An 11,831-nucleotide genomic window follows, 5' to 3' on the forward strand; every position below is an offset into this window, starting at 1 on the left:
TTTCCTTCCTGAAATCTGTGGCATCACACTATCATTCATAAGTTTGATAATGATGATGCAATTCCTTAATCATATGTACATTTTTTACATTATCTGATCAATATGACAAATCACAATCGAAACAAAAATCCTAAAATGCAGAGATGGATCTGCTGAAAGTCAAAGTCTGGTCAGATTGAAAGTTTTTCAGATCCCTTTTTTGATGGAAATACCTAAGTGGGGTCAAGTCTGTAAATTTGGGGACATCTCTCATGTTGCTAGACAGTAGAAACCCCTTCTCCAATCCATACGCATAAAGTTATACCTGATGTGTATGGAAAAGTGTAGCCATTCACACCTAGCTAACAACTACCTGTGATAACCCTCACCCGGAGAAGCCCAACTGTCTCCATGTCTTCCATCTGTGCTGTTCATGGAAACAAAGGCTGGAAGTGTGTTCGTTGCTAGGGAGGGGCAAAGCCCCAGGAGGTGGCAGATTCCTGAACTATTCAATCGCTTCCCCGCTAATCATTCTTTTGAAAAGAGGGTAAAGGGAGAGAAATAGGGGAGTAAAATGGGGTCTGAAAAGACATGTGCAGGGACCTTCTGTAAAACCATGGCCAATTACATCTGTTAGGCCTTTTTAGAGAGTACAGGTATATGCAAGCATAAAATGAGAGGGTCTAAATGAGCCATGGTGAAATAAAGATACATATACGTAATACCGGGGTTTCCAAAACCCTTAATCCAGTTCTCAGACAGTTTTAACTGTTGTCTTGAAATTTACTCTGACATTCAAAAGTTTGGGGTTGGTAAGATTTTTTTTTTTTTATGTATTTGAAAGTTTCTTATGCTCACAAGACTGTATTTATTTGATTAAAAATGAAGTAAAAACACAAAAATTGTGAAATATTATTATTATTTAAAATAATGGCTTTATATATTTTTTTAAATGTTATTTACTCCTGTGATAACAATTAATGACAATTAGTGCTGAATTTTCAGCATCGTTACTCCAGTCTTCAATGTCACACGGTCCTTCAGAAATCATTCTAATATGCTGATTTCATCAAGAAATCTTATTATCATCAGTGTTGAAAACAGTTGTTCTGGAAATTGATTCTTCAATGAATAGAAAGTTCAAAAGAACAGCATTTATTTAAAACAGAAATCATTTGTAACATTATAAGTGTATTTACTGTCACTTTGGGCCACTTTAAAGCATCCTTGCTGAATAAAAGTATTAATTTCTTGCAAACAAAATCATTTTACTGACTCCAAACATTTGAACAGTAGTGTACCTTTATGCTTTTTTTTTTTTTTTGCAGAAAGTGCACAAACCATCTAAATGGTAGTGATCAGGACAGCTATGTGAATATACAAGTCATTTGCTCAACTCAACCCTCAATAACCAAAGAGAAAACCAGTACAATTTTCTTTGGCCATTACAACAATTAGCATCATATTTTGGGCGTGATGTTTTTCCTAAACACTGTAACCCATTATGAGGCTAATGTAAAGCAGCTATTTAAAGCTCTTTGTGAATTCAGCATCACAGCTAATCATAGCAAATGATCAAGGTGTGAATGGGTTCAAGCGATAAATATAACCTAAACCCAGAGAACTCAACTCTTTCATGTCTGTTGCCATTAGTTGTAATCAAAAGAGGAGAATAAAGACAAAAATGCATGAGATCACAGCATGCGGATGCCACGACAAGCCCCACAATGACTGGATGGCGAGTTCAAAGCATTCCTATTTTCATACACGACAGTGTGAGACACAATAATGAAGCTTTAATTGAACAGGTGGACTGACATGGCTCTTTTTCCTCAAGACTTTCTGAACTCTTTTCTGAAGGTGTATTACGGTTAACTGTGAATTTAGGTCCATTTTTTGGACCATTTGAGCCTGTTTTTGTCTGTACAGCTATGAAAACAATGAAGTCATCTCCCCATTTCACTCTGTCACAGATCTAATGTCATCATACTTCACTTTTTGGTAAATACAGTCTATATATTGTTACTGCAGACATTCTGTGATGGCGTCTGTGCAACCTTTTCTCCATTAGGCAGAGAAATACAATTAAAGCTCACTTAGCGTGAGAAGAGAAGTCTGTGAACGGGAAGAGACAATTCACGCTGTATACCCAGCACACACTAAGTGAATAGGGCAGGTAATGCTAGAGGACTGGATTCTGGAATGTGTGTGCGTATTTACACCCACACTAGCCCTGAAAGTGACTTGCCATGGCTTGTATGAAAGGCTTGATCCTTCAGTCAGCCACCCACTCCCTCCTCTCCCAGTGGAAAAATTGCACTATCGCAACAAATCCTCAAAGACTGATGGGCATCAACCTTTCGCTTATATATTTACAAGGATTAACTGATAATTCAAATGAGTCACTTCATGCTAGGAGAAGTGTTTGCTTTGGAAGAGTACAATTGCTGAAAAGGGCAAAAAACATGACATAGTTCAGCCAAAAATGAAAAACATGCCATTTATGCACTCTTATGTCGTTGCAAACCCACATGACTCTGTTTCCCTGGTGGAACATAAAAAGGAACAAGCTAAAATATAAGTATTTAAGTCATTTATTACTAAAAAAAAACTAAGCTTCAGGGCTCAAATTGCATATTCAAACTTGATGAAAATATAAGTTATCATATGATTTTAGAAGATTTGGAATACAGCACACAAGTCATATGGATTACTAATGTTTTTTGTCCTTTTTAGAGCTTGGTCACTTTATGGAGAAGAGCAGCATTTGATGTTTGGAAACACATGAGGACGAACTGTTTTCATTCTAGGCAATTCTGTACTCACCAGCTGTGTTGTTTTGCATGACTTTCACTGCACTGATAAGCTCCTTGAATCCATCTAAGCTCTTGTCATTTTGACTGTACAGTAAGATCTTCTTGGCATCAGAAAACAGGCGTGAGATTCTGAAAAAGAAATCAGAATTGCTTCCAAATTGCATGCATGGTCTTGTATTACACGTAATTGGCCACATTATAGTGTTATTTCGAAATCTTCAGCTGTAGGCAACAACTTACATGGAATCGTTGAAGTTTCCGACGACTCCTGGAGATTCCCCAGGGGTTGGGTGTCGGAAGCAGGGATTGTTGGCATTGCAGACGATGCCCTGGATCCAGGGCAGGGTGCCTGCTGAGGGCATGGCTTTGTTGGGAAAGTGACCTGTAACAAATAAAGGGAGACTAAATGAAATACCTCATTGAAGAGGGTTGAAAAGAGAGTTTCCACATTAAGAGCAGCAGAAGAGAAAGTGTACACGATAAAACCAGCATAATCAAGACACTGGCATAGAGTGATGAGAAAACGTTCCAGTAAAACCATAATCTGTCTTGTTTTTTCCCCCCCAGATAATGCATCTTTGACTTCAAAAGTGCATTTACTTCATATATGACAAGTGATCCTGATAATGGGAGTTCTAGATAGTGCAGATACATTATCAGATTGATATCCAACTGCATGATGTTCCGGATGAGATTTTTACATTTTACGTTATTTCTACATCCCAGTGCTGTGGCCCATCCCCATATACAGTACAAATAATTGACGTGTACCCTTAGACTGCCTTATCTTCCCACAGACCTAAAAAACACCAGCAAACATCTGACTGTCCATCCCTGGAGGATGCGTACCCTATGAGGGGACCTTATCGAGTGATTACCTAAGCGGTATATGTGACCTATGTCCCCTCACAGACTCACTGTTATTTCTATAATGAGTCAAATATGCAGGTCTGCTATCAGCCAACCTTAAGACTGCCAGCTGCTCCACTGCTGAGCACAGCAAAGATAATACTTAAAGCATGAAGTAATCAATTCAGGGGCTATTTGTTCAATTCCTCATATATTTATTTAATATATACAAAAAAATACAATACAATACAAAATACAAAAAAATCTTAAATATTTTGTTTAATGTAATAATTTCCTTATGATGCAAAAAAACAGCAATTTTAAGTGCCCTGTAAACACAACATTATGTGGAAGAAAACATTTCACCTACAAAAAAAATAAATAAAAAAATAAAAAATTATATATATATATATGTATATATATATATATATATATATATTATTATTATTATTATTATTATTATTATTTTTATTCATCTACTTAATCTTGTGTTTACAGCAGTAGTAAATTGTCAAAAATATCACAAAACAAAAAAATCTTATATTTTTGTGGAATATAATAATTTCCTTTATACATATACCTATATATTAGGTAAATGTTTAATTTATCCACATAATCTTGTATTTAAAGCCTTAGGCAACTTAATATTGCTGGTTTTGAAGTCTTACAACTGATACCTACATGATGGACATTGTTCTTTCTGTCCATTTAATCACTTCACAAAGAGAGGTTGCAACATGCCTGTACTCGCATATGACAAATCAATTTGTCCATCAGCACACTCCAGACTTTGGGAGAAGTGAAATTATACACAGGATCTCCTATTTCCTGTATAAACCAAAGCGGTAGCACACAGACACATTTGCACTTCAACAAGATCTCATGACAAAGGCTCAACGTTCCAGAAAGAAGAACAGACAGTTCACAATCTCACAAAATTGTATCTGTATTGAAGTATGCCTTTTCAAATGTCACTAGTCAAGGATTGTGTTTTGAATTCCTGGCTAGTTTACAGCTTGGCATGAGTAACATTACTCAGAGCATGGTGACATCTAAACTTTATCTATTAGAAAGCCAATCAAGCACAATAAAAACTATAAAACAAGAAATAATGACAGACTGATGACCGCATTTATTAGCTGAATTATTAGCTGGTTTGTTCAAAATCACTGCACTATCAGATAACTAGCTAATATTAAAATATAGACCATTTTGTGCTTGTTTGTGCCCTAAAATGCAGAAATAGTGGTCACTTTGTCTATAGGGCACTATTTAAATCTCGACATGCTCCTGATAGCATCACCCTATCTTTATACACATCATGTGTGACTGACAGAACACCGATTACTTACTTACTGATAATGATACACCATAAAAAATCATGCAATGAAACGAAACGTGCGTTTTTGCCCCATGTGCACCATGTATTTAGGTTATGCAGTGCAATTAATATGCACAGGTTGCATTGCAAAAGTTGTTTTGCATGCAACACGTGGAAGCCATTTAGTTTTCCAATGCCATGCCAGGAATTGAATGCTACAAAACAGGATAAATGCTGCATTGTGTAGACACATCACAACAAGCTACTTCAGTGTTTTCTCTCTTTTCACAGGTACAAAACTGAGGAGTATACTTACATTCATGTTGCTCATACGGCGGGTAGTTCAACCTCACAGCAATCAGGATGAAGAAAATAAAGAGAGGCCACACAATCTCCGTCAGCAATTGGAGCTGAACATGTCAAACACAAGAGGACAAAAACAGTCAGCGTTTTCTGCAAAGTGCAGACACTGGAGACCATCTTTGGCCCCGGTGAAACATGACTAATAGAGTTCTCAGGAAAAAAGCTCTCAAGTCTCTAATGTCTAAGGTAAGGGCTTCTGGTGTGTAGTGTCATCAAGGGCAGGTTTTTATTAACAACATTTATTATTAATACATGACAGGGGATCGATCAGACCCTCCAGATATAGTACAACGGCAGAGAGGAACATCCACTGGGATCATGGCATGTCTACATAGATCAAACGGGGAATGAAACCCATCTGACCACTCGTTCTCCATTTAGCACTTTTGTGGGTAATGCGTATTTATTTTAAACCATAAAAATGTAAATTCATCAGTATTGTACTGTTTCAAGCCATTAAACAATAGAAAATTAAATCAAGCACTGAATTTTTTAAAGTTTTTGTATTATGGAACAAGACATTTTGGAAGTAACTTGTAAATATACACATTACAGTACCATGTTATACATCAAAATACCATAGTATGGTACAACCAAAGTGCTTTTTGTAATGGTTTAAAGAGTAATATACCCTATTTTGAGGAGATGGAGACTTGAATTCTATGTCTGTCTGTATTTGCATCACTTTTACTTCTAGAAGAGCAACATAAATATTGTTTGCGTGTGCAGTGACCTGAGAATCATAGTATAACAGCATTCTGTATTGAAATGATGTAAAAATGTCTTACTTATTATGTGGATTGTTATGGACTGTAAACAGCTCAAGATTCTAGAATTATATTATAAGGAATGAAGAGCTGTCATAACGATAACAAATTTTACATAATGTGTAACGTGTTATGCATAAAATGATATTTGCATTTGAATTAATGTTATTCTTGTTTATGATGGCATATTAAAAAACTATTCGAAAACCTGAAATATACACATATATATATACTAAATCTGTTGTCCTTACCGTTTGTCTCCTTCTGTAGGTGAAGTTCTTCCATAACAGCAGACCCAGCTGAGTGGAGATAGACATCTTCACTCGGGTCCCTCTTCACTCTCAGCTCTCAACTGCAATGACACAACAGAGATGTGCGGAGTGAAAAAGGCATCCAGCACCGAACAACAGAGCAGCTCAAAAGTCCAGGACAAAGTGCAGCCCTCCTATCTGACTCTCTGCTGCTCGCTCACGTCTTCCCTTTTCATCTCTCCTCTCCTGCCCCGTTTTAGGAAAGGCCAACCTTTTATTTTTTCCCAGAATTCCTGGAAGTGGTGGACCTTGTAGTGTCAGAAAATCATCAAGCAAGGAATTTCACAGGCCATTAGGGTCTCTGGGGTAGGTAGCTTCACTCTTAATGGCCACGTTTGATCAAAGAGCTTTAAAATGCCCAGATTTGCTGGAAGTCAGGGAGAGAATCATAGTGCCCTTGCTCTATGCTAACGAAGCTATTCAAATGCGAAAAGGGTCCAGACATTCTTGAGTGATCTTCATCTAGCGCTTACATTGTTCTCACTGTCTGACCCCTTCAGTGATTTAATCAGGTAACCCAAAACAGAAATGATCAGGTTTGTGACGAGCTTGGATGGAAACATAACTTATGCCTGTAAAGCTTGACATAAGAAATAATAGGATTTTTTTTTTAATGGAATAATTTATTGAACCTTTAGACAAAATATTACAAAAATAAAGTAAAATCAGGACAATGTTCATGCTGGCCCTTCCAAACCCCAGCACCAGAGACTTGTGAGAATATTTAGGTTATTCTTTATCATCATGCACAGATCAGGATAGAACATGACTGTCCCTATGACAAATACAAACTGCTTTCTATGCGTTTTTATATATACATTCATCTGGTCAGTAACTATTAATTCCAGGCATTTCCCATTATGTTCAGCTGAAATGCTTGAGGCTGCATTTCACTCTTGAGAATTCAGACAGCTTTTCCTTCCCAGCAACTTGCGCATTATGTCTTCCACTATTACAGATGCAAGCGGTAAAAGCTTTCATATAGATAAGTGTACAAATGTTTTCTTTTTCATTTTTCATGTTTTAAACATCCATGTCCACCAATTTAGCTTGGCACAGTAAGTTCTGTTATGTCTACTTAATTGTATAAGTTTTCCGAATTTCTACCAATTTCTTTTTCATCTGTAATTCAACCGAAAGGTCAAACGTCTAATTAACTTTTACTCCAGGTTGTGGATTTGTCATCACTTTGATTTTCCTTAATACTTTAAGGCACTTAAACGTAGATGTTCGTTCTTTTACAGTGTAGTTTTGTTTTTTACACATTGATACCTGTACCTTTGTCTGTCTTGTTTATTGTTCTGTTGTTTTTCTCTTACAGCACTTCTGGTCTTTCTATCCGCTGATAAAGAAACACACGTTGTCACCTTTTGCCATTTTGGTGTTATTTTTGCTTTTTAAAAAACGTCAGGTTTTCAATAATACGCCACCTGAAACGTTGCGTTTGCCGTTCATTCTCTACAGAACATTAAAAACACATAAACAATCTTAAAGAAGACGAAGCATAAGTATATCTTACCAGACAGCTGATGGCCTATGATGGACATTCACTGTAATCCCAATGAATCGGATGTATATTCTCTGTGTGTACTCTGACGCCGGTGTTGGTCGGTGGTTCTCGTGTGAAGGAGCATCTGAAGGTTTGAAGTGGTTTTATAGCGCATCCGCTCTGAGCGCCGGGGTTACTGTCGGTCATCCAGTGTGCTGCACATTTTAACTGGGTCTGGATCAACACGTGGAGCCCAAAACAGCTCTTAAATGGCATAACTGCAAACATCTGCTGACATACAAGTGCCATGAAAACAACACAGGGATAAAACATGCCTCTTCTACTGGTGTTTGGGAAAATATGACATTTTGTTTGCTTTTTAATGGCCATAAATGACAGAATCTTATTTGAAAGAGTTATTACATAGATGATGAAAAAGTATTTTTATGCAGTCTGGGGTCTTAAAAGCAAGCAATCTGGCATATTAAAACACTTGGCACAGTCCCTTTCCCTTTTCACTCCATTGGGGTCTATTTCTTTGTATACAGTTGATGGGATGAAATACTCAACCATGTCTGATAAAAGTCTTTGAATGCAAAAAGGACAGCAATTTGCTAAGAAAATATTAATCTCTTAGAACGCAAAATGTATATTAAACTAAAAGCCATCTAATAGCCAGTGGAATGTCACAGTGGTTGAAAGATGGTAAATTAGGTTAATATTACCATTTAGTTTGGAGTTATCCAAGTTTAATCATCTGTATTGATGGGAAATGATCCATGAATGTGAACATGAAGTGCTGAGTGACAGACCATTTATGGGAACCGTGTCAAAAGTCATCTTCAGCTTGACAGACTCAATGTCCAGGCATTAGGAATGGTGTATCTGCAAGATGGCTTGTGATGGCCAGGTAGGCTGTGTATTGTTTTTTGATGGCTTTTCTTTGTGAATGTAGGCGGAGACCTTGGACTGGACCAGAATAAGATGTATTAAGCTATGCACTGCCACTTATTATTGTGTTCTTAATCCTTCAATCCTTATCAGGGAACTATTTTCCAATAGTTCCCTAGTTCACTGAGTAAAACTCTCAGTAAAACTGAGTACAATCGTGTGCCATGGCAGTTGACAACATGTACTTTCTCCGTGTGTGGTGTTTGTTAATGGTGTTGCAATATAGACGTAACTGGCATTGTGAAAGCTAGTGAAATTCTGGAAAATCCTGGACCTAGTGTCAAACCAAATCCGGTATTCTGGCATTGTGAGAAACACAAACACTGAATCATCTTAATTTTCACAAATGCTGCAGAGCTCAGTATCTAAATTTACCCATGTTTTATGTGCTAGTGATATCTTCTTTTATAGGGGCAGTAACGGTATTTAATAATACTAGCAGAACAAAACAGACAATTTAATTCACAAACAATTCATACATGACAATTCTAAGATGATTTCTTAGTACGCAGTGCGATCAAGAAGACAATAGGAAGGTTTAAAAACAGCTCCAGTCAAACAGCCAATGACCTGTCTGTGATCTCACTTTCTGGAGGAAGGGTCAGCTGATATTACCACTTCATGTAGTGCTTTTGCTGCAGTGCAGCTGTTGGCACATACAGTCCACCGCTGCCAGTTACTCTGCTACAGGAATCATGAAATATTTCTGACATTTTTAGTGGAGGAGGGTGATGAAATAATGGAAAACATCTTTCTAAAACCCCGGGAACACATGCTCTACACTTGCTACCATTAAAAAATGATTAGAAAGTGTTGCCAATGTCATAATTCACCAGATGAAGCCAGTTAGGTTTCAGTTCGGAAACACTGGTTACAATAACAAGTTCAGATGCTACTGTAAAAATAATTTTTCATGGTGTATGCCTTCTTTGGACAACTATGCATTTTAGGCTTGCCTCTGCTAAATTTTTCTGCTGTTTGTTCTGTAACAAAAACAACAAAAAATATTCGTAAAAAAATATTGTTTGAAGTTACAGTACATTTTTTTTTAAATATGCGATGTTAATTGCAATTAAAAGATTACATTTTATTTTTTGAGTTTCACGTTTAATTCAGTGTGTTACTTGCCATTACACATTGTGGCATGCAAGAAGGTTGTATCTACAGAGAATGGTCAAAGCAATGCAAATGCACATACATATAATGTACGAGGACTTTATAGAGCATGTCAATAGAAAAATAAAACCAAAACCCAGACATTTTAGGCAATTTTGAAATCCTTTTTCCTGTCCAGGAAAAAGAGGATGTATGGTCACCCTAATAAACAAATTAATATATTATTTTGTTATTTAATTGAATTAATAATCATACAAATTGATTAAACTGTGAGGCTTAAATCTGAGGATATTATGTACGTTTCCTATAAGTTGCTATAGTATTTGGTTTGTGGGTCATTCCTCAGCTCTGAGGTCAGTGTGTCCTGCGGGGGAAATACCTGCCACCTTCGGTGGACACTTGCAAGGTTTCATGTCCATAAAATATGAGCAGCTGATGCTTTCTTGAAAAAGTAGCATGGAAAGCTAGAAGCAGAGAGCTTGAATGTTAATATGACACATAAATATCACATTACTCTTTGTTAGAAATAGAGTAAAGGTTCTTATGGAACAATAATAATGCCTAAGCTGACAATGGACTAATAAACAAGGAAAACATGCTGACTTCGGAAGTGTGTGACAGACAGGTCAATGCTGTTTCATCACATTTAAGGGGAAAGTTCAGGCTACATGGGTTTAAGGAGTAAAACAGGCCTGTTTTGTTTCTAAGAGCAAAACAGCCTCCTAGACGCTGTAGAGACTGCAAAATATATTCTAAAAATGTATAATTTCTGCAATACGTCGAGACGTTCACTAAAACTGCTGAAGATTGCACATAAACATAGAGTAGGAGAGTAAATTGAATGTTTCACCAAGTTGTGAGAGATAATGTTGGTCATGACCCTTATATTTACAGTACCAAGCACGTAGAGAGAGATAATGAGAACTTAACATACTGACATTGACTAAGTACCAGCAAAATGAAACAATGAATAAAAAAACCCTAACAGATTTTAGGTAATATTAAGCTGAGGAAACTGAGGTTTAAGAAAACAGCTTTGTGACTTTCATTATTTAGTCATTATTATAATATTCAAAATATAGTGATACATTAGCATACAGTATATCAGTGGCGTAACTTTGCTTTGAAAAGTGGTGGGGACACCGCAACTCGTTTTGCTAGTTTTTTATTTAAGAACCTAATTTACTTGGGGACTGGGTTTAGAGTCGGACAAACGTAATTTTTGCTTTTCAAAAATACATGGATGTACCAGGGGCGGCGCCAGAGAATTTTGCAGGTGCTGAGGGGGTGCTAGATCATTGACAGAGGGAGCTGGGCAATTCAGGGCTCCAGACTCATTCTTCCCACTGCTCGCTCTTTTGCAATTAACTTTCTCGGTTGCACAAGCAAGTTTTTTTTTTTTTTTGCGCTACAACATGCTATTAATCAATGCATGCTGATGAACTTTTATCGTAGTTTATAGTTATATGGAAACGAAAGTAGTTAACATTCAACCCGTTCTTTATCATCAGTAGTATTATTTGTGATTTGAATTTTGTGAACGGGAGTTCCTCTTTTGCCATGTTATAAGCCGGGCTTCGGATGCTTTCACTTTCGATTTCACGATCTTGTCAGGTTTTACAATAAAACATAATTGTCTGTTTTGCTTACATCTATACACCTTTCACCTTTTAAAACTAAAAAAAAAAAGATGGATTCATTATTTTTAATTAAAACGCACAACAACAATAAAACAGTAAGATTCAATGACAAACTAGCTTACAAAACGTTATTAAAGGGGTCATATGATGGTATTTTAAAGATCATTATTTTGTGTATTTGGTGTAACAGAATATGTTGACATGCTTTAATGTTCAAAAAACACATTAT

At 36.6% G+C, this 11,831-nt stretch overlaps 1 protein-coding gene across 2 annotated transcripts in view; it reads right to left on the reverse strand.

The window, feature by feature from the left end:
* The window catches only part of LOC107660187 (ATP-binding cassette sub-family A member 1-like), a 35,131-nt gene extending 27,110 nt beyond the window's left edge, over positions 1–8,021 (reverse strand). The window contains exons 1-5 of one of the 2 annotated variants that reach the window (XM_016449435.1): positions 7,926–8,021; positions 6,347–6,447; positions 5,282–5,375; positions 3,036–3,177; positions 2,806–2,924 (exon numbers count right to left, since the gene is read on the reverse strand). In XM_016449435.1, coding sequence (XP_016304921.1) covers positions 2,806–2,924; positions 3,036–3,177; positions 5,282–5,375; positions 6,347–6,412 — 421 coding nt within the window. In that variant the 5' untranslated portion in view covers positions 6,413–6,447; positions 7,926–8,021. Of the gene's footprint in view, positions 1–2,805; positions 2,925–3,035; positions 3,178–5,281; positions 5,376–6,346; positions 6,538–7,925 lie in introns of those variants that run through there. The other variant, XM_016449436.1, reaches the window with a different exon arrangement.
* Positions 8,022–11,831: the final 3,810 nt, after the last annotated feature.

The sequence above is a fragment of the Sinocyclocheilus anshuiensis genome, unplaced genomic scaffold (genome assembly GCF_001515605.1).
Source record: "Sinocyclocheilus anshuiensis isolate Anshui unplaced genomic scaffold, SAMN03320099.WGS_v1.1 scaffold888, whole genome shotgun sequence".
NCBI classification, from domain to species: domain Eukaryota; kingdom Metazoa; phylum Chordata; class Actinopteri; order Cypriniformes; family Cyprinidae; genus Sinocyclocheilus; species Sinocyclocheilus anshuiensis.